Genomic DNA, 23,430 nt, shown 5'->3' on the forward strand with positions numbered 1-23,430 from the left:
TGTCTCTCTACTTACATTTCCCAATTCAAGTGACCCAGATCCGTAAGGGGCACGTGAGCCATTTGCGGCCATGTGATTTGAACTAACCAGGAAGTACAGGAAGTCAGGCAAACTCATGAGAAAATGGGAAAGGCGGATGAAGGAAGGAAGAGAGAAGGGGATTCTGCCCTGGCGCTGTTGTCATCATTCTCATTTCGCCTTGATAAGGGGGCAAAACCGTGCGAGTTATTAGGCTACGCTGAATACATCATACTTCTCAGTCACTTATATACATGTATACAGTGGGAAGTGACGCGCATCATTCTTGTTGGCGAAATAAAAAGTTCTCAAGCGGCAGTTACGCAGCCTTTCCGGCAAATAAACAAGAAACGTGGTTGATTGCGTTGAGGGTAGGCATCGCTAATGTCAGAATTTATGTGCTTGCAACCGCAGAGCAGATTCACGTCCGAATAGAAAAAAAGTGTCACCTTTCTGCCCATAGTACACACATCGACTTGATTTGCGGACCTCGACTCTAGGACTTTATTCCAACGACTAGCAATTTTGGTTAAAGAAAGCCAATAGCAGCCCGAAACACTACATATATTTGCACAAGTTTCACGGAAATAACCTTGAAATGAAAGTTATTCATTCATCTACCGTACAATGTATTTGAGCGTGCTGCCTGTGTCTTCGGCGCAATCACTACAGACACTGACGCTGCGAAACACTAAGCTCACACTCAAATACTTGCTCCCGGCCAATCGTATTCGCTAAACCCGCACTTCAGCGCTTTGTTTTTCCGGACAAAGGCAGCGCTTTCAACTCAATTCGCCATTGGTTCGGCGAGGTGGCGGCGTGCGCGCGCGCTTCTATCGATCCGAGGCGGGGAGAGTGGAAGCCCGCACGACCAGCGGTCCCATCGCACACCTCTTTGCCAGTCGAGTGTCGGACTTTGGCCGGTGCGGAGCCAGCGAAAACTTCTCAGTTAGCGCACGCTCTTTCCCGCGCTTGTCGCACAGCGCGCCACGCTAACTTTGGGCGACAACTCTCATAAACTCCCTCAAGTTTCGGAGCGGAAGTTTTAAAGGAAACACGTTCTGCATTTAGGCAGCGCTTCACGAACGGTGAGTGGCTACGGAGCAGTGCGAACATGCGACAGCATCTGGTTGGACATGCGAAAACAGCTCTGCATACTTTCGTCAGGCCAAAGCGAAGTCAGCGGGTAAAGTGTTTTATGAACAATCCTCAACGGACAGTTGCGCAGCTACCTGTGAATACCGAAGTTGGTGTGGTTAGTTGTCAATATGTTTCGTTAGCCCGCCTTCACAGACCGTTTCATCAACTTCTCTTTGACAGAGAAGTAAAAGTCTAAATCTCGCAACAAGCACCCGGTGCGGGCAGACAGGTCCCGCGTTCTATATTCTCTAGCATCACGATGTGGGTGGACGCTCGAGGCAACGTCACCGTGGACAACATCACGTCAGACCACGAGGAGTTGCTCGGGGGACAGCATGGCCAAAACCTGTCGGCGGCCGAAGACCCGCAGGTCTTGGAAGAGCTCTCGTTCAACACGCTCTCCCTGGTCCAGGTGGTCGTGTACTGCATCCTCTTCATCGTGGCTGCCGGAGGAAACGTGCCCGTGTTCATCACGCTCCTTCGCAACCGTCACCGCAAGTCTCGCATCAAGCTGATGATCATGCACCTGGCCATAGCCGACCTGATCGTGACGTTTGTGATGATTCCCGTTGAGGTCGTCTGGCGCATCACGGGTCAGTGGGTGGCGGGAGACTTTATGTGCAAGCTGATGCAGATGCTCCGCGCCTTCGGGCCGTACCTCTCTTCCGCGGTGCTGGTGTGTATCAGCGTGGACCGGTACTTCGCCGTGCTGCATCCCCTCAAGGTGCACGACGCCCATCGTCGCGGAAAGATCATGCTGGCGGTCGCCTGGTACGCCAGCCTGATCTGCAGCGTCCCCCAGGTAGGTCGCATGCCCGTGCAAAAAGAGTTGTTTTGCTCTTCTCATGCATTTCTGTGGTCACCTACAGCCTTTAATGCACGGCGTAGAATATTTATCTTTTAAATCAGGGAGTTTTTCACGCAATATGTGCCCATGAATTTGTGGTATTCTTACGATGTATGTAGCAACTCACACACTCGGGCATGACAACTCCTTCCTCTTTGTTTTCGTTGGGCTATCAGCGTAATCTTTTGTCTACGGAGTTGACAACAACTGAGAACGTCCATCATGTACAGCGCTAATTGTTTTGCTGTTTTTATGAACGACGCTCGGTCCACACGTAACCTATTTCACTTTTTATCCAGTTGTAAAGGTGCTTGGCAAGCAATGCTTACGGAAGTAAACATGCGAAGGAAGCGTAAAATTGAAAGGAAGGCTTTAAAAACTCACTTAGCATTTCGAAGATGCTGCTTAAATATTCTGGAAGTCATTGCACAATGATTGACAAATAAAAGGGTTTGCGTAGTCAGTATCACTTCTCTTTAGCGCTGTCATAAGGACGGTTTCAAGTCGAATCACAATGTCGTTGTTTCTATATTACAATGATTATTAGGTTATATTTTTATCTTTAATATCCTTTCATCTTTATGACTTTATTAGAGGACTGCTCCGCCACCGTATATATCAATCCGAACGCCCTATAAAATAATAAATTGGGAAGGAAAAGGAAGAAAAAACCTGTATGCCAGGCACGATGAAGGGATAAACAAAGACTTTTCACATCCGCACAAATATTTATTTATTTATTTATTTATTGTACACCTCAAATGCCCCTGAATAGGGGTATTACATGAGGGGAAACAGTACAAAAAAAAATGAATCTGAAATGAATGACATGGGGTTTAAAACAGAACATTTTCAATGGCTTTTTTAAAATGATCACAAAATGTCATTTCGTGATCACTGACATGTCAGGGACCTCTCTAACCCTCCACCAGAAACCTTAACATCATGTATGAGTATGCCTACTAAGGGATAAACAATCTAGCAACTTTGACTTCAACTTTAGTTGCTGGTTTGGCTTTTTGGCTTGATACGCGTGCATATACGGCGGCTTAGCTGTCTTGCAATAAAGTTGAAAATTGGTGCTCCACCCATCAGATCCTCATGTCGCAGTCGCTTTCTGCTGGGTTAGTTGTCGTTGAATCATGTCTGAACAACTAACCAAAACTTTCACGCTTCTTAATCATCAAAATTTCCCTTCTCTTTCATGACAGCTGTTGTGCGGGTAATTTATAAACGAGAAAAAAGGCATCACCAAGATCAATGCTGAGGAGCTCAAGATGTTGTTGCAATAACATCACTATTGTTCCTTAGCCTTAGTTTACGATGCCTAATGGGTTTGCAGACATGGCACATTCGTACTGTTTGCAAGGCCTCTATCCTGCCGTTGAATATACATAGTTGTTTCCATTTGTATTTGTATGTTTGCTATGCAATTAAGAGGAGCGAGAAGATAACGGGTGAAAAAAGCCTAATTTATGAGTCAAGTATTGTGAACCATTGCCACTTTAGACGTAATGGCTAACACACTGCTTAAAGTTCTCTTCACGAGCAATAAATCACATCTCAATTTCTACTCACTAACAAGGCAAAGCTCGCAAGCAAAAAAAAAAAAAGGCGGCAATGAAGAGGCAATGAAGCTTGTGCAAGCTTCGAGCTTTCTTGGTAGGGTTAGATGCGTTTCCAGTGACGAAGGTCTGATTCAAGCGAACACCCCCCCCCCCCCCCCCCTCCCTTATTGCCGTCTTTATTTCAAAGGCCATGAGGGTGCTCTATTTTTTGACGAAGAAACATAACGGAAGATTTGTCATTCTCAGCGTGTTCTTGATTTCGATTTTCTGAGCGAACGTGACCTATAAAAAGACTCCTGTTAATCGATTTTTAGAAGTTGATGAGTTCCATGTTTATCGTATGCAAACAGGAAAGAGTTTCTTTTTTAGCATACAAATGTGCTTCATTTACAGAATAAATACATTTTCTTTATGTTCAAAGCTATTTCTGCTGTCGCGAAGCAATACATAATATCGGAGGTCTTGCAACAGAAAAATGAAAAAAAAATGACGGAGTTCGTGACCTCTTAATCTCTCAATTTACGAGATGAAAAAATACGGTGCACACAGGGCGCACTAGTTGATTGAATCCTGACTGAAAAGTCTTCGCACGTTCTTAATTTCTCGAAGAACGAAGCGTATTAACCAGATGCATCATGTTACCGTAAACTACATTTTAACTGCATATGAAGTAAGCAACAGCTGGTTTACGTTATATGTCGCGCTTTTATTTTTTTGCTGAGGGTGTTGTAAACGTAACTTTCATTTCACTGTATAGAAGCTCAGGCGAAAAAGAAATGGTTTATGTATGTGAACGTCATCCGCCAGGTTATGTCTTTTGATGTGGTGAAACGTGGCGATCACTGCATGGTGTTTGTTTTTTTCTGACTCTCTACTCGAGCAAGTTCGTTTTTTTTTATTTCTCCTTGTCTTCTGCCCCCACCTTCTACTTGTCATCGCCACACTTCCTCAACTTTATTCTTCTTTATATTTTGCTCACTTAGCTAGCTTCCTCACGTGGGCTCTTCCAGAGTGAAGTTATGTTCTCGAAGAGCTGCTCGATTGCCAAACAGTGGCTTCCTCAGTGGCCGTCAACTTCTAATTCTCAGGCCTTAGATCGCGCAGCTCCCGAGGTCTCCTTGCCAAGACCGATTTTCTTGTAGTCTGTCAGTCCTACTTGCATTTGAATCAAATTCCAGAGCAATCCGTGCCTTTTGGAGGAAGCTTTCTTGCGCGGATAATTCGGAGAAGAAAAAAAAAACTTCAGAATTCGTTTAATGAGCCCGTTAAACTTCCTAAACGGCTTATTTTCACGTGTGCAATCTGTTCCCTTTACTCAAATTAATAATTTTTTTTGTTTCAGTCAACAACGTTCACACGCTTAAGATAGTAAAAGCTAAATGCTACAACGTGTTCAGCAAAGAACAACACCGAAACCGCATTTAACAATACCTCATACTGCAAACAAAACAAATGCTTACTTTAGAGAAAGTTAAGAAAGAACGGGAGGGGGGGCGCCGTCACCGTAATGCCGCCGCTGCTTCGTGTTTCGTGCTGACCAGTCCTGTGTCCATTCACAGTTCTTTCCTTTTCCTTCTCCACTAAACTCTTCCAGTGTCTTCTTTTTTCAATGGCGGATGCCGCCTTATTTCCACGTTCTTAGCCGCCGTTAACTTTCCCCATGTTCACCATATGGCACCCAGGTCATCAACAAGTTGGCTTCTTTCCTCAGCTCTCAAGTCTTGTGGTGAAAGGTACTGTAGCTGTCTTCAGCAGCGAGGAAAAAAGATCACGTTTTATTCGCACCTTGGTGTCGAATGCAAAGCTAGGTGCGTTCTGAAACCAACTAACTGTGGGAAACAAAAAGGAGTTATATTCATGTAAATAAGGCAAATGAATCAGCTAATTTTGACGCAAGTTATAGCATGTTTTGGTCGCGATGCCCCAAATTATGATACAAGTGATCCATCTTTAATCGCTCTTAGAGCTGGGACTGTTTAGACGACCTTCAAAAAAAAAATACAGCCAATGCAACGACAAAAATACACTCTTTGAAGCCACGCGGCATATATCATTGCCTCCGCGGATGTTAATGGAAGCGCCGAGATGCAATCGATAGCGCAGCTTCCAGGTGTCAAGGCCTTTTCCCTGCGTCGAGGGTAAATTTTCACCACAATCAGTGGCCTTTCATTTCCGGAGGAAAGTCTGGTTTTTAGATTCCGGAAAATTTTAGATACCGACATGATGCCCCAATTTCCGCTTTAACTTCTTCAAAGGTAACAACAAATACGTAAATGTAAATCGCGCTGAAGCAAATTTAAATATACGTTGTCTTCCTGTCTCCGCAAATGCAGTGAACAAAGCAGCAAATAAAGCGCAATCAGAAAATATAGCCACAAAATTATACGTTTCTGGCCACTACTGGCGTTTATGTTTTTTTTTTCTTTACTGTCAGCTGTAGGAACTTTGTCAGAAAGGTGTAAGAGAAGTCTGCGGATTAGTTTCGCGTACGCAGTTTTCACGGGAAAAAAAAAATTAAATGCTGAAATGTTGGGGACAGGTCTTCCAAGTCCCATCGCTGCAGAGTTTCCTTCTTAGCCACTGAAGTGCGTCCACCGGTTATTACGTCGAAGCATTAGCGAGGCATTAATGAGCAGCAGTGCTCGCATTCCCGAAGAAATATGATCTATCGGCCCCGCAGCAAGACACACTCCCAGTAGGGAGACCATCAAGGAGCACATTTTTCGCCAGCATCATCTTGCAAATTAATGGGTACGTTGACTCTACGCAGGAGTCGTTCACGTCGTAAATGTACGTAGTTTCTTTTGTGATGCTACAGACAAAACGTTGTTTTTCTTGGCTTTTTTTTACTTATCCTAATGATCTGTCTTTTTAATACGGATGACATTCTCAGAGTGCATTGTGTCAAGGTACGCGCATCGGTGGGTACGTGAACTCATGTTTAAGGACCTTGACGAGCCAAGTCAGCTTAAGTGCGACATGAAGGTGTCCCCGAGAAGTCTAAGAGCCGGTAGAGGAGCACACCACGGCGTTGACCGGCTCCTAGTGAAGGCAGGAAAAAGCCTTTGCTGCAATTGTTCGACAGGGGTAGAAAATGTTTCGTAAGAATGCACCAGTAACGAATCTTTACGATCCGGCAGTGGCCAGAGAAAAGACCAGGAGGCAAGTGCGTCAATGTCTCACGAGCCAAAACTGGGCCACAGAACGACTTACTAGTCTATCCCGTAAATATCGTGTCAGTTTTACATTTATCTAGGTATAACATACACAAAAAACTGGCACCATGCTTCTGTGCGTATACACGCAAACGCATTTGCAACGTGTGCGAAAATAAACTACGCCAGAATGGGCGAGCGAGTTTGTATGACGTTGCTAGCGTTGCCTACGCAGAATATTAGAAAAAAAATGCACGTGGTTATTATTTATGCACTTAATTAGGCTCGCACACATTACTGCTTGCTCTGACATAGCCAGTGCTACTCCCGCACAGTGCGACCTTTCACTTAATTAAATTATCAAGCTACCAGAGCAAAAAACTCCGCGGGGATGGAGGTACTAATGCGAACGCTTCTAATGTGCCTAACGTGCCTAACGGTATCAAACAAAACACACTCTTTAATGCTCGCCTAGAGGAGCGTGTGCGCTCTAATTGTTGACGCTAGCAAAGCTCGTAGGCTGAAAGTACAAAAGCGACGTTGTTTCTTTTCACTACCGCATCGGGCTGATCGGAGCATCAGCGCCTGCTAAATTGGGAAGCAGCTGTGCTAGTCTAGCTGAAGCGTGGAGTGCGACGAGCAGGCATCGCCAAGTATTTTTTGTGGCTTTCTCGGTGATCTGCTCCCAATCTAATGGGAAAAAAAAGAACTGTTTTGCTGATCTGAGGAATCTAACTGCGCAGTCAGAGACCACGCCCCAATTGCCAACGAACAGCCACGTGCGAGAGCGTTTGCAGAAAGGTCGTCATTAGGACGAGTTCGCCCAAACCTTGTGTCATCCCGTTAGGTCTCACTGAGAGTTGCACCGGTGCACAGTGCTTAACGGCCCTACTTTTCCCTTTTTTCGATTGCTTACGAGTACAGGTCACTTGCCTGCGTTTGCTCTATTTTGACGTCTAGTCTTTTAGTCCGGCACCCCAACATGTCCCCACGGGAACGCTGTACAAATGAATTCTTCCCTCGACTGGCGCTTAAGTAAGGCGACTGACCAGTACTTCTAATTAATATGCTACGTAGGGGTTAATGGGACACACATTTGGTTAGAACTTTGTTTGGTTGGGCTCCTTGGGGCAATTGCCTTAGCGCGCTTCGGTCTTTAATGTACCATCGCGACCGCTCTTTGACGACGGAAGGTCACTAATTCCTCCGTCGTTATCGCTGCTTCAATAAGGGGTACAGTGCTAATTACACAAACTCCCCCGTTGCTACGCAGCGCAGCTGCTTGATTCAGACTCCCTCTGTCTTCAACGACACCAAATATCGTAGCCTTTCCGGCACCCTTTATCAGTGGCGTTCAGAACCCAGTCGTTTTAAGCACCATGCAATATGCTGTTAATGAACGCGATTGCGATATGCAAGTGCTCATGCAACTACTTGAAGTTAATTACGTGCACGTTAACTTCAGAACTTGCACAAAACGTCAGACAGTTAATTTCTGCGCAGTTAGGCCTGCAGTTGCGGGTATTGGTAACCTTTGTGCGTCTCTCAGAAACGGTGTACTCAATTTAGTTACTCCTGACGGATTTTAACTCATGTCTGTTATTAGAATTGGTTAAAAACCGTAGGTTGGGAATGAATTTTACAACAAGAAATATCGCGGCCAGATAAATCAATTCTAGAAGAGGGCAAATACGGGCTGGTTGGTACATGTTTTACGAATTGGAAAAACAGCGTAATCAAAGACGAGACACAAGAGAAGGACAAAACACCAGCGCTGGTGTTTTGTCCTTCTCTTGTGTCTCGTCTTTGATTGCGCTGTTTTTCCAATTCGTAAAACAGATAAATCAGCGCTTGTCGACAAAACTTGGCGGGGTGTCAGTTAGCGGGAAAAAAATTATTTCTTGCGGTCGGGCAAAGAAAGTCAATTAAAACGATTGCAGCACGAGGGCATATGCGTGCTGCATCTTCTGGGAAAACACCATCTGACTGACTGGCGAGCTGGTCAGCTCAGCCAGAGTTTTTGTTATTACACGCAGAGCATAAGGCTACAGGAATCGCACTGGTTTAATGAAGTAGTCAAGTAAGACTTGTTGCTGGGCTAGTCGGTGCATAGTTCTACGTACAAAAGTTAGCGCAACACGCGAGACAATCACAAGAAAGGTGGACAGGACAACGCGCTACTGACAACTGATTTTTTATTAAAAGAAACACGTAATATATAGCCACACCGTCACACCACCTACCAGCTGCAGCAAACGTCAGAATGATGTAAAGGGTCATAAAAAGCGATAAAAGACACAAAGACTAAAAACGCGACGAAGCCAAAAACGACGAAAGCGGCGGAAGAACATTAAAAAGCATGACACGTGGTGTATAGGGCCAAAGAAACATGACTGAATGGAATCGAACAGGATGATAACAAAACGATATGCATAAAAACCTAACAAATACAGAAAAAACACGTGAGACAAGAAAACCCTTATGAAAAGGCTTGTGCACTGAACACTTCAGATTACATTGTCGAAAAAACACCTGTATACGTGCTCGTACTCAGGAAAACCTTTCTAAAAAGCCTTCTTCATTTTTGTGCAAGAGGATATATGCACCGTTAACAGCATTTACACCCTTTTTTCTGATCAAAAAAGCTTCTTTTAATTCAAGGGACACTAGATCATGGCCTCTACCTAAAACAACGGTTTTCTCAATAATGGGCCAGCAGGAGTTTAGTTCACAGTCCTTAATGAAGTATATCGTTTTATTCGCGGGAACCTACTGACTTATAAAGGTATTAAACGAAATAGAGAAATAAGTCAATATGGAGATGCCCAAACGTGGTAACACCTCTCGATAATTGATGCCAGGAGATAACTAACTGCTTAAAATCCGCTAAGTCCTTTTGAGATTGTAGCCGCTTGGTGAGACGATTTCACGGTGAATACAGAACTCACTTTTCAAGCCTACCTCATTTATAAAGTTGTCGCAGTCAGCGCATGCTTCATTGCGTGCAATGCAAATTGCTTCATTATACTCCCAAAATTACGTTCCAATAGTTTTCGGACGGAAGAGCTTAATTAAAATACAAAAAACGAGAAAGTGGCGAGGTTTAATGTTCCCGAAGAAAATTGTTCCCGAAGAAAATTTACCTAGAAAAAGAGGCTAACTTTTTAGTTTAATTTGTTTCAGCGGCATTTATTACAATATGAAAAAAACAATATAATGGGTGGCGTATATAAATACGGCATCGAGTGCCAGCATTAGCGCATAGCTCTCTTGGGGCGCGCCAGCCCCTATAGAAGGCGTCTTTTTGCGTCTTTACCATGCACAGAAATTCTAGACAGGCCCTTTTTTCGACGGGAAGCTGTTTATGAACTCATTTGTTTCATATATTGTAGGATTCAACTATAACAATAAAAATAACCGGAGACCTCCTCTCGGGAGGCTTGCCACTGACGTTTTTTCTGTAGTCAACAACGTTCCCCGTTGGTCTTCAAGGACAGCCCTAACTGCTCGATACGTGCTGTGCACAAACTTTCAAGCAAAGATTTTGCTATGCATGACAAGATTGAACCATTACCTTAGATTTTTTTTTATTGACAGTACCACCTTAACAATGGGCCGCAGTTGCCACATATTTGAAATTGACACCCAAGAATCCTGCATGGACTTGCGGGCTACGGCAGCCAAACTCGCAATTATAATTCGTAGTGCTAGCGATAACGTTATGAAGGGCGAGAGTCATTTGAAAACGAGATTTTATTTATTTATTCTCGCGATACACGCAGCGCCAACAGGGCATTATAGCGGGGGGCACAAAACATCACAGAACAAATCCACAGTTACGCGGCAAACCACATCTTCTGCTAACATGCTCCAGTCGTTTATAGTACACAGAGAAAATCACTGATTAAATAAATCTGCGTGGAAGTTGTACGGACTTGTAAAACATCCCGCACGAATATCACGCAGCCACCTTGAGTGCCCACCACTTGCTCTCTGTACCGGCTACTTATTTATTTCTTTCAGGTTCCTTCATGGCCTTTGGAGGGCATTACAGAAGGCGGTGAGCGGTTACAAATTCGTAGAGAATATTGTCACGAAGTTGCGAGGACGGGAACGGGTTTATTTACAAGTCGGGATCGGGGACGTCACTGGACGGTCAGCGTCAGGCGGGCTCCACCACGGTCTCGCGCACACCGAGTTCTTCTTCTTCTTTCCGCTGCACTGCAGTGCGCCAGCGCCGCAGCGCGGCGTAACACTTCGCCCGGGGCAGTCGAAGCTCGACCTCGAGCGAGTTAGTCAGCGTTGTGACTGCAGCGTTTAAGACGGGCGACGTGAACGACCTGGACCTTGCGAGAGCGGCGATTGCCTGGGGTGACTTTGGCGATTGTGTAGTTAACGTCACTGAGGCGATCCAGAACAACAAAAGGGCCGCAGTACTTTGCGAGGAATTTCTGATAGAGGCCCCGTCGACGCAGTGGCGTCCACAGCCAAACGTAGTCACCGGGCTCATACGTCACCGCAATGTGTCCACTGTCGTAACGGCTCTTGGTGCGAACTTGTGCACTGAGTGTTCGGAGGCGAGCTAGTCGTCGCGCTGCCTCCGCACGGCAGAGAGTCTGCGCAATGGACGGATCACGATGGTCAGAAAAAGGAAGAATCGTGTCCAGAAAGGTGCGTGGTAGGCGCGCGTAGAGCAGAAAGAACGGGGAGTATCCAGTGACGTCGTGTGTTCCGGTGTTGTAAGCGTATGTTACAAACGGTAGCACAGTGTCCCAGTTCTTATGGTCGGCCGCTACATACATGGACAACATGTTCGTGAGGGTGCGGTTGATGCGCTCCGTCAGGCCATTCGTCTGCGGATGATAGGGTGTCGAATGACGATAGTCACAATTGCAGAGCCGTAGGAGTTCTTCCACGACATCGGCAATGAACTGGCGCCCATGATCGCTGATTACGACACGAGGAGCTCCGTGGCGAAGGATCACCGAGTGTAGCAAAAAGGACGAGACGTCTGTTGCTTTGGCGGACACAAGAGCAGCTGTCTCCACGTAGCGAGTCAAGTAGTCGACGCAAACTATAATCCAGCGTTGGCCCGTGGTAGACTTGGGAAGCGGTCCAAGCAAGTCGACCCCGATCTTCTCAAAAGGGGAGTAAGGTGGTCTGATCGGTTTCAACAAGCCGGCGGGCGAGGCAGTGCGATGCTTAAAGCGTTGACACTGCAGACAGCCTGCAACGTACTGCTGAGTTGACTTGTAAAGGCCAGGCCAGTAAAAGCGTTGCCGCGTCCTGTGTAACGTGCGAGAAAACCCTTGATGTCCAGCAGAAATATCATCATGCATGGCATGCAGGACAATGCCACGAAGACTGGCAGGGACAACCAAAAGCAGACGTGCACCCTCCACGGAATAGTTCTTCTTATAGAGCACGCCCTCTGATATGACGAACGGCGTTACAGGAGCAGACGTACGGGCTTGATCAAACAACGGCTGGAGACTACGATCCTTGAGTTGTTCTTGCTTAAAAGTCGCAAGGCTAGGAAACTCGGTAGAGACAGAAGATAAACAGTCATCGAAGTCCTCTTCACAACTTGCCGTGTCTGGCAGAGGGAAACGAGACAAACAGTCGGCATCAGCATGGTGGCGACCGCTCTTATACGCCACCGTAAAGTCATATTCTTGGAGGCGTAAGGCCCAGCGAGCGAGTCGACCGGAAGGATCGCGGAGGCCAACAAGCCAACACAACGAGTGATGGTCTGTAACAATCTTGAAGTGACGTCCATGTAGATATGGTCGAAACTTTTGCACAGCAAAGACGACAGCGAGACACTCGACTTCCGTCACGGTGTAGTTGCCTTCCGATTTGGTCAAAGTGCGACTTGCGTATGCGACCACGTGCTGGGCGCCGTTGTGAAGTTGGATAAGCACTGCGCCGACGCCCACACCACTGGCGTCGGTATGGAGCTCTATCGGCGCCGCCGGGTCGAAGTGGCGCAAAACAGGCGCAGAAGTGAGCAAAAACTTCAGCTGCTGGAAGGCAGACTCACAGGCAGGCGACCACACAAACGGGGCGTCTTTATGAAGGAGGGAAGTCAAAGGGCGAGTGAGCTCGGCGAAACCTTGGATGAAGCGGCGGAAATATGAGCAGAGGCCCATAAAGCTTCTAAGGTGTTTCAAAGAGCGTGGCTGTGGGAACTCCCGCACGGCAGCGATCTTCTGTGGGTCTGGCCGGATACCATCCTTGTCGACAAGAAACCCGAGGACAAGGGTTTGCCGTTCATCAAAGTGGCATTTCTTGGAGTTTAAGACCAGTCCAGCTCTTGCGAAGCAAGCCAGCACCATACCTAGTCTTTCGTTATGCTCGCGGAAGGTCTTTCCATAAATGATCACGTCGTCGAGGTAGCACATACAGACCTCCCACTTAAGCCCACGCAATATTGTGTCCATAAATCTCTCAAAAGTAGCGGGGGCATTGCATAACCCAAAGGGCATGACATTAAATTCATACAGTCCATCGGGCGTGATAAAAGCTGTCTTCTCCCTGTCCGACGGATGCATGGGGATCTGCCAATATCCAGAGCGCAGGTCAACCGACGAGAAGTACGATGCAGATTGAAGACTGTCCATGGCATCATCAATACGCGGGAGCGGGTAGACGTCCTTCTTCGTCACAGCATTTAACCGACGATAGTCTACGCAAAAACGCCAGGAATTATCCTTCTTGCGTACCAGTATAACAGGAGCAGCCCATGGACTTGACGACTCCCGGATGACGCCTTGCTGTAGCATATCCTGCACTTGCTCGTTGATTAGCTTCCGTTCAGCCTGGGACACACGATAAGGCTTCTGTCTGATCGGATGAGCAGTACCGGTGTTGATGTGATGCTGCGTGCGAGTAACTGGCAGCGAAGGTGGAATGGCTGGCTGAGCGAAGTCAAATACCGACGCATACTGGGTAAGAACAGTCTGTAAAGCAAGCCGTTCGGACGACGGAAGTGACTTGCTGATCATGCGCATGATATTGACGGAAAAGTCTTCTGCTCGACTGGAAGGCTCGCACTCAGACACAGATTGGATAGTAAGAATGTCGTAAGCATGAAACCGAGCGAGTTTAAGCCCCGATGGGATCAAAACAGGCTCCGACGAAGCATTCACTGTCCATAGTTGTGCGTAACCGTCGACAACGGCAACAATGGCCCGGGGCACCAGAACATTCTGTTTCGCGGCGTTGTGCACATCTGGCTCAACAAGCAAATGGAAGGTGCCTTTGCGGTTGTCCGAAGAGCGAACAGAGACGAACATTGCTGCCATGGCTGGCAAACGCACATCTTGCGTGACACTAAAGACACCATCACTGCAGTCGGATGAATCCTGCACAAAAGTAGATAGCATATTGCGCTGGAGAGAAATTTCTCCTGCTCCGCAATCCAAAGTGGCCCCGCATTGACGTAAAAAATCAATACCTAATATGACATCATGCGTGGCATGGAGTAATACGACAAATTTTGCTCGAAACTTCTCTCCAGCAATGGTGACTGATACGAAGCAAATGCCAACTGGGCGCAAAGTTTCACCCCCAACACCACGAAAACTGGCACTCTGGTCCCATGGAAACATCACTTTGCGTCCAAGGCGCTTTTTGAAAGAAAAACTCATCACCGACACAGCGGCACCGGTGTCCACTAATGCAAGAATGTTTAAGCCACCAACACACACAGACACTTTGTTCTTCAACATGATGACCGGCAGAGGAATTGTTGATGACGACCGTTCCGCGACCTCACCTCTATCGGCCGCAGGAGCTAGTTTTCCGGCGGTGGTGGGGAAGAACGACGACGAGGCGATGGTGAACGGCCACGTCGCGAAGGCGGTGGTGTAACAATATGTACACAACGGGTTATTTAAAACAATAGCTAACGCGCGTATTTAGCAGCATCATTATACAAGATTTCGAAGTGAAGAGAATACAAAGTAAACTATATTGCAAAAAAGTATTAAGCGCGATTAAGGCGAAAGCCTTTAATGGCTCATACTGTCGTCAGTTAACAACGCGTGTCACACGCATTTAACTCGGGAATTAAAAAAGATAGAAATAAACCAATGGTTGCTTCAGATAGAAGAGGAAAAAATAAACCTAGAGGCCAAGTTTGATTATTGTAGATCCATTAGTTAATTAATTTTAAGCAAAAATGTCGAAATTGCGTCCGAATAGCGCTGACGTCGATAGAGCCACGAAAACTGTGACGTCACATCCATCGGAAGTCGTCACGGTATAGTGAAAATTGTCACAGAATGCTTGGAAAAATGGCAGGTTTGTGTCAGCTTAGATAAAAAATGTGTAATTAAGCGTAGTTAATACTTATGATCTCCGAACGATGTATAATTTGGGTAACGACACAGTTACGGGAACGGTGGGACGCCAAATCCACCGGAAGTCGTCACGGCATAGTGTCCTTGGCTTTCGCCTCTCAACACTTTAGTTGCCAAAGTGTCCTGGAAATTTTTGTCATAGAGCTGCCTACTGCCATCACAATATTTCGACGTGGTTTTCTTACTGTTTTAACGCAGTGCGTGACCGCAACTTTTCGGTATTATTTCCAGAATGGCAGGGAAGAATACTGAAGAAGACACTGAAGCTCCACCTTAACGGTATGACGCGATAAGGTTAATCACCTAATTCTCATGTATGCGGAATTGGTCATCGTCTACTGCGCATTTATAGATCATCGAGAGTGCTCGTAATACTCCTGGAGTAGAGGTGCAGCGGTTCAGCGTACATCCCTGCCTTGCGATGGAAGGTGCTGCCACCTCTGGGGCTTGCAAGGCCCATGTTGCCCTTCTCAAGCTGCCACTGGAGACCAATCATTAACTTAACTGCCACCTGCTGCGGTCGGTTGTTTCCTCACTCGATAGACAGGTTGTGACGAAGTCACAAGGTCACGTGACTTAAGTGGCCCACCTGCCACCTTGGTTGCTTCTCTGCGAATTTTTTGTGAATATTTCGCTCCTGGCCAAAAACGCCGACGACGACGCCTGCTTTTCAGTGACACGGGACACTTAACGCTGCTGTGTTAAGAACAAAATCAGTGACAGGCGGTCACGCAATGTGATGAGGCAAAGGCAAGAACTTACTTGGACCTAGCTTGTGGAAGGTATAATCGATTATTTTTGAAAGTTCGATTGTTTAAAGCATACTCCAGGTGGGCTTTCATATCGGAATAACATACATAAATTATCTACGCGCAACTTAAAGAAAAGCCCAAAAAACACAACCAGAAATAAATAATAGATGCACAGAGCTTAAATGCTGCAAGTGTAAACTGAACACGTCGTACATGAAACAAGAGGATCACTTGATATAGCATAGTAGCATTAAGTAAACACTGAATACTGTAATACAATATCTCGCGGAACTGGAGGCAGTTGGAACGTATGAGATTCTTCTCAGTAATTATAATGGGGAAAGCAAAAAATTGTTATACGTCAGCCTTTGCAAAGCTGCGCGTTATAGGAAGTGGACGATATAGCTGTTCTGCCGAAGAATTCACTTTTGACAAAATCAGAACTGGAACCTAGAATGAACTGGCCTTATTTTGGGAACTACCAACATACATTACTCGAGTACCACAGAAAAAGCTGTTCTTCGTATCTTAACGACGATGATATTAACCGCAGCAGTATGCCGCTCAGTGTGTTTACCCAAGTGCTTCGTCGATACATTTCTCGCATGTAAGGTAAAAAAATAAGAATAAATAACTGTCATCATAACTCTCCAATTTACCTGTGAGAGATACTCGGGGCAATACCGAAGCTTCTCTTCTCATTTTGTGACATCGCACCAAGCTTAAGCCTTTTCTTTTTCTTCTGTGGTCTCGTCTCCCTCTATCAGTCTAGAGCACTCCGTGCGCTGTGCAGTTTGTATTGCTAGCGAAGAGCATCTGTGTGATGCCAGCCTTGTTCTGTTGCCTTCAATCGCTTTGCCACTTTTATTTCTTTTTTTCTGTTCTTTCTATAAATCTAGCCCCCATGTCCTGTTCGAGCGTTGCGTTATTTACACGTATTACCTCAGCCAAATCCGGCTATTGGAAAAATCGGTTCATGTTATCCACAGGGGTAATGAGACAAGAGAAACGGTGTTTGCTTGGGGTACACAAGGGGAGAAAGTAGTTCATTCTGGTAGCCTTCGGCTTCACCCTGCTCTTTCGTATCGGAAATATAGGTTGGACAGCAACACTGGAAATAAGGTCTCTGTTGCGATCCATGCTTGCCTTGTAGAGATCCTGTCTCTGTCAATTCGTTCCACGACAGACCCTCATTTTTGGACGATGGACAGTGACAAAAGAAAACATACGCACAACAAGCAATGAATCTTCCAAATATAGGTTATATCTCTCGTGTAAAGTACTTCCTTGATAACATTTGGCCACCCGCACGCTTGGGTACTTGACACCTAAAAAATATCAGTGAGTAGTGTTCTTAGCTCCACTCTATATACCAAAGCACCCTACTAAGCTTTCAGCAAGGCCAAAATATATCTACAAGGCGCGACGTACCTTTTCTCCAACAAAACCAAACAACATACAAAACACAAAAAAGAGCTGAAGCCGCTTAGATGGCTGTTAATGGTTCACTCCACTTTTTTCCGCTCCTCTGCCTTGTGTGGTTCCTCTGCGTATGTCTGTTTTTTTTTTCTTGATTAGTCTGGCGTGATTTTCCTTAAAAATGAGCAACCAGTTAACTCCCATTCCTGCCCTGCTAGCATAACTCAACACAACGTAGACAGAACATTCTAGGAAAAGCTTCTCTGTTCTCGTGAAAAATTAGCGCTGTAGCTAACACCTAAAGTTTTATTAATATTTCTCTCCTCTTGGGCTGCCAAGGCCTCCTAACTTTCCTTTTATAACGAGCAAGGGTCAAAATAATTGGGCATTACCGAATAATCGTAACTGAAGCAAATGTGCGAAATTCTCGTCTTTTGTTGGCGCTCTACTTTTTTACACGAGGTAAGCGAAGCTATGTTCACTTTTCTGAAGAAAGCAAAACGCGACATCCAGAAAGGGCTTTAAGAGCGGAAATACTTTGTGCGGAGGCGCGGTGACGAAGTTGGTCTAGCATGGGCGAAGTCAGTGTCATTTAAACAACCAGACGCTCGGTGGTTTTGGGAAGCAGATTTATTTCTACCACCTGAGAATATCCAACCAGCGCATACGGCACTTCAGCGTATACCCTTTATCGAAACGCTGTCGCATCGGCCAAGAAAATAACTGGTGAGTTCGCGTCTATGCATAAACAAAATAGCTGAGAAACTGCGACCGCGCTGCGGGTACCAGCTACGATGGGACAAAGAAAGGAGTTGCTGAGTATGAAGGCTATGGAGCAAGGTGCTTAATGGCTACCTGTTTTCTGCCTTATGCACACAAGACCACGTCCCGTAGTGGACGCCGACCTTCACCGGCCTAGTGTACAGCGCCCAATCTAGGCTTTACCCACGTACACACCGTTGAGCATTTCATCGCACGAAAGTGCTGGGCAAAGGAGACCTTAAATATATCCCCTCTAATTTTAGCGCGTTTACACTACGCCCCCCCCCCCCCCCCCCCCGCTTCCACCTCGTCGATTTCGTCGATCTTTGCCTGAAGTCTGCTTGACCTTGAAAACCTACCCCGGAACCGAAACCCGAACCGAAGCGCTATCGCACCTAATTCCCAATTAGCCTAATCACGCTGAATCATCCGTCATTTTTTTTTTCTCTTGCATGCAACGGCTCACATTCCTCACATTGCTTGCAGTGGTCAGCCGGGGCCGCCGCCGCTGCCGTGCGCTCTCCATCGCCTCTCTCTTTCTCTCCTCGTTGCTTTCGCAATTCTCCAGGTTCACCCAGAGCTAATCTTTATTGATAAATAGGCGGATTTCACCCCACTGCCCGCATTGAGCCAAGTGCTGACCCGGGAGATGTGGCACCGAATCACTCATCCTACGACAAACGTTGGCCGTACCTACGCGGCGACCGCACAGCGATGACGGTTAGCCTTGTCACTGCACACTGTTTTCAGTCTCACGCTCTCTCGAGGCCAAAAGCGCTACCACAGTTTATGAAATCCAGTATATATGCCACTACATCCGATCTCATTATGACCTTTTGCCGTCTTTTGAAGCGAAAAGCTTCACTACGTGGGTCAGAGCCGAGCTTCGCGTGAGCCGAACTGGTGAGTTATGCGCATGCGCGAAATCGAGTGACGTCACGCGCCGCGCAGGTGGTCGCTCCTCGCCGCTGCCGCAGCCGTCGCCGCCGCTGACTCCGTCGCCTGACCTTTCGGCGCAGCCGCCTGCTACTGCGCATGTGCGTAGCCTCCTCGCTGTCGATACAACTGCGCGCGTCGCCTGCTCGCCCACCGTTTGACCTTTCGTTGCAGCCGCGTGTTGCCCGCGTCGCAGCCGGCAACCCTCCTCTCCGCATTCCTGCGGGCAGTTTTAACTGCGCCGATTGCTGTCTCCTCCTCCGCCTCAGTACAGGCAGTGTGCGGACGGCCGAACGCCTCCATTATTGAAGCTTTTCGCTTGTATATCCGGGCTTAACCAGAGCGAAGCCACAGCCTAATTTTTTATTTCTTATAACCTTACGCTATTTTTGTAAAACCGAATTCTGGCGCTATGCTTTTGATTTCTTGCACGCCTCTTCCTTCTGGCTTAGTTAATGTTTTTGTTCTTGTCATCGCAGTAAATCATCACTCCAGCGGCTCCTCGTCGATGGTACGATCAGTTATTTTGAAGTAAATCTTCATGTCTCCTGCGCTGATTTATTCATGACGTCTTGTTTGACAACCTTTGGATGCGCCAGTCACGTCCACACCCTCCCTAACCTTGTCCTTGCTTTTCCTATTTGTTTCTAATTGGGCCCGTCGGGCAGTGTTTTCTTTTTTCTTTACCTCCTGTCCTTCTCCTTTTGCGCAGTATCTAACCTTCTAATCGTGTTTTACTCATATTGTTGGATCTGACCTAAAGACTGGAACAATACTTATCAAGCTCGAATTGCGAAGCCTACACCATTTCTTCCCGCCTGTCATTTTGACATATGTAGCGGCCTTTCAAGCGGCAGAACCTGATAATAAACGTTGGATGAAAATCGATATATCGCGTTCGCACTAAACAATCCAAGCATGTCGTCCTTTGCCTTCTTGCAGACTCTATAAATCAAGCAGAGCGCGCCGTTATTGCCTTGGATAAAGAGAGGCGTAACAAAGCCCAAGTAACTGCACCAGACGGGCGTCAGGATCCGCCCAAACATTTTTCTTCTCAGGCTGACCGCCACTACACTGCAGCGCATGAGCAGTAATAAACGAGCTTTAGGAAGACAAAAACGAGAGAACAATACATTTAACTAAGAAAAATGTGCGTCTGGACAAACATAGTGGCATGCCTGGAGTTTAGCCGGGAAGCCTACTGACCTTCAAGTCGGCTTTTATCTTCTGTAGCGCAACGTGCTCAGCGATGAGGTCTACGAACACATCGGCGACCATGCACTTGCTTTGTTTATTTTCGCACATTTGCCATGCCACTATAGGAAATCATGTCAGGTATTTTACTGCAAGAACTGAAGAAGGCTCTTGCTCTTATTGCTGTCGGTCAGGCACTTGGAGAAATCCTCATCTCTTGTCGTTGTTAGTCCCACTTCCTCTAGACGTACCCAATAATTCTGGATAAACATTTTTGAGCGGCGGAACCCTTTCTGAACGCAATTTTTTCATACAGTGCAAGATTTCATAAAAAAATACATCCGCAGACCACCTGACGGCAGTCTTACATTTTTTTTCTATTAACATTTAACGTTTTTGCTATCGTCAAAAGCTTTCCCCATTGTTTTTCTATGGCAGTCATAACTGCTCGATGCGATCGATGGAAACACTTTAAAAGAAAGATATTGCTATACGTCGGAAGAATGGGCCATTTATCAATATTGCTATGAGAGTGTCTCACAATTTTCAAAATTTTTTCCGAGAAAGTTGGACATGGCTCGTGTCACTGAAGCCCTTGTCCTTGCATAAGTCTACACCAGAGTGGCGAACGACCACCTCTGCAACCGGTGTGGGCACTTGCTTTCAAATCCAAGCAATCACCACCCCATTAAATAACCAGGCTCAGCATCAGTGACAGCATGTTGTGTCGTGAAAGTTAGCGATGCTGTCCGTTAAGCCCAGAGTGAATCAGCGAAGCTGTCCGTCGCGGGGAGAGCACGTGACTGTGCGACGACTTTGCTCTTCTATGGTTAAAGGGTTAGGTTAGCGATTTGCCCTAGGATGTCAGCAACAAGAAATCAAATCAAAAGCGGCTGTGATGTCCAGGTCGAAGAAACATGAAATACTTCAGACTGCGGTTACAATGTGTCACTCAACGTCTTTCCTGAAATCTTACAAAACGACAGGCTACAACGATCATAATTTTTCAAGCCTTTGAAAGCATGAATCAAATACGAAGAAATAACATTAAGAAGGATACAAACCAACACATTTCACACACTCGAATTACTATACACCTGGTACCTAGAAGTTTACGAGCCGGAAATTCAGCATTGTGAAGAAATTGCGGATGTCTAGCACATGCTATGGGCCCGCCAGAAAAACAAGACCTATCCCCCATCGGTACACAGACCTCGTTAGCCTGTAGGAGTCCGCTCGGCTCAACATAGGCCCTGAGGGTCAGAAATGGCTCGAATAAGAAAGCAGGTTCAACCAACGGAATCCTAAAATACGGGCTCCAACCTCAGAGTTCATACTCAGTTTTGTCAATAAACGTTTTCAGCAACAACTTCGTAGAGAGCGAGCAGGAACAGAAGAGGACAAACAAAGAAACAACTAAAAGACAGCTGCTAAAAATACCAAAATTAATTTCACGAATAGGGCAGCATATACTATAGTATAGCTGCTAAAGCAAGTGAAAGGAGGAACTGCGCAAAGTCAAGAAAAGGAACGAAAGAAATAAAGGCGGCGGACGCAAAGCGTCATGCTCAAGGCGTTGTCGTCCTTCTTTAGTGGTCGTACTGGCTCGCGCTTCCTTCTGAAGACTTCACGCTTGTAGCGTACCTGAAACACGCCAACGTATACGAGCGCACTCGGCTGTCAAACCCAGGGCTGAAGAAGGAAGCGAAGCCAGTGAAAAAGGAAACAAAAAAAAATGAAGCACAGCGAGAGCAGTTTCATAGACGTCGTAGCAAAAGCAGAGTCAGAAAAAAAAAAACGAAAGGAGAAAAGGCAAGAGAAACATTTTTAACAAAAGTATATTAGGTCAGAAAAAAACGCAAAAACAGGGCCAAAAGTGCAGTTACAGTCAAAGCTGAGTCAAGACAAAAAAAGAAACTGTGCACTCTAAAGAGCAAGGAGTAAAAAGCTGTCCTCCCAGGGCACACCTTATTATAAAAGAGTGTGCTCTGGAGGACAGCTTATTTCCTTTCTACTCCCATATAGGCGTATCCCTGTTTAGAGCTAGGAATAAAGAACAAACGATGGGTTTAAACTGAAAAATAAAGGCGCTATAACCACAAAATTACGGAGGGCACTTAGGACTACTTGCGTGCTTTGAATGTGAAAGCATTGTTTTTGTTTTATTTTTATTCCCTTTTTATCATTATTTATTTCTTAATTTTTTCTCGGCCTTTCTATGACACACCAAATTATTAGCGTACAGTCGTAATGAAACGCATATAATAGGTTCACCGTTTGCCGCCAAGAAGCAATGCAGTTTTATGGTTTTTTGCAACTTTTGGTTGGGGCCCTTCCAAGGAACCCATCCGACGTGATTATCTTTTCCGACCTGTCAGTGCGGGTGGGCTAAGTTTAGCCCATCTCTATGTGCGGCAGATTGTTGCTCACTTTATTTTTTTTTTTTTCGCGTCGCTGCTCACCCAAGATTTCGAACGGTTTTGCACGCAAATTTAGTTAATGCTTTGCCCACACTGAATGTCTTCTAACTTCACTTTCCGTCCCTGTTTATGGTGGTTTATGCATGAGAAATATTTTGCTGTACGTTTTCTGGCAGTCCGTTTTTCAACAGAGTTCTTATTTTCCGTGCCATGAAAACGCTTTTAAAAAGAATTTATTTCGATGCTTTTCACTCCCCTTATTTAACTCTCGATGTGCTTCGAATTACCAGGACATGATGTCCTTACGCGGGTACGAAACATGTTGCTTTCACCTTGCACTAAGAATTTCTCTAGAAGTTAAGTACAGAAACATTGACCGTGAATACTCAGCTACATGAATGCGTATCGGGCTCGCCCGGAGGATCACTTTTCAGATCTGCCACCTTTATTACTTTTATTCCTTTTCTTTATTTTCCTTGTTTCCGCCTGCCGCGTGGGGTAGCACCTGTAGAATATACTCTGCCCCCTTCTCGAGATAAATTGGTAGTATCTCGTCTCTCGTCTCTTAGCGCTGCCGCATTTAGGTACAAATGACCAACAAATGCAAACCAAAAGTCTCTTACATCAAAAACACATTAGTGTTGACCGAGTCAGAGGAGCTTTGTCAAACAACTGCTGTACATTTTCTCTTCCCGCTTTCTTTTTTACCTTTCGTTAAAATTTAAGCAGCGCTAACTTATAGGACGAATACACAGAGGACATGACAGGACGGGAGCTGTATGTAACCAACTAGCCCCGCAACATGTTTTACTAAGTGTTCTTTTTTACCGCTGTATGTTTCTCAAAATATTTT

The 23,430-nt window shown here is 45.9% G+C and overlaps 1 protein-coding gene across 1 annotated transcript in view; it reads left to right on the forward strand.

Annotated features, from left to right (window-relative positions):
• Positions 1 to 954: 954 nt before the first annotated feature.
• The window catches only part of LOC149341560 (adipokinetic hormone/corazonin-related peptide receptor variant I-like), a 74,830-nt gene continuing 52,354 nt past the window's right edge, over positions 955 to 23,430 (forward strand). Inside the window, exon 1 of the mRNA XM_089543649.1 lies at positions 955 to 1,960. Within this exon, the coding sequence (XP_089399775.1) occupies positions 1,418 to 1,960 (543 nt within the window). The 5' untranslated portion in view covers positions 955 to 1,417. The remainder of the gene's footprint in view (positions 1,961 to 23,430) is intronic.

This window comes from Amblyomma mixtum, chromosome 5 (genome assembly GCF_055824585.1).
Source record: "Amblyomma mixtum isolate Tamu chromosome 5, ASM5582458v1, whole genome shotgun sequence".
Lineage (NCBI taxonomy): Eukaryota > Metazoa > Arthropoda > Arachnida > Ixodida > Ixodidae > Amblyomma > Amblyomma mixtum.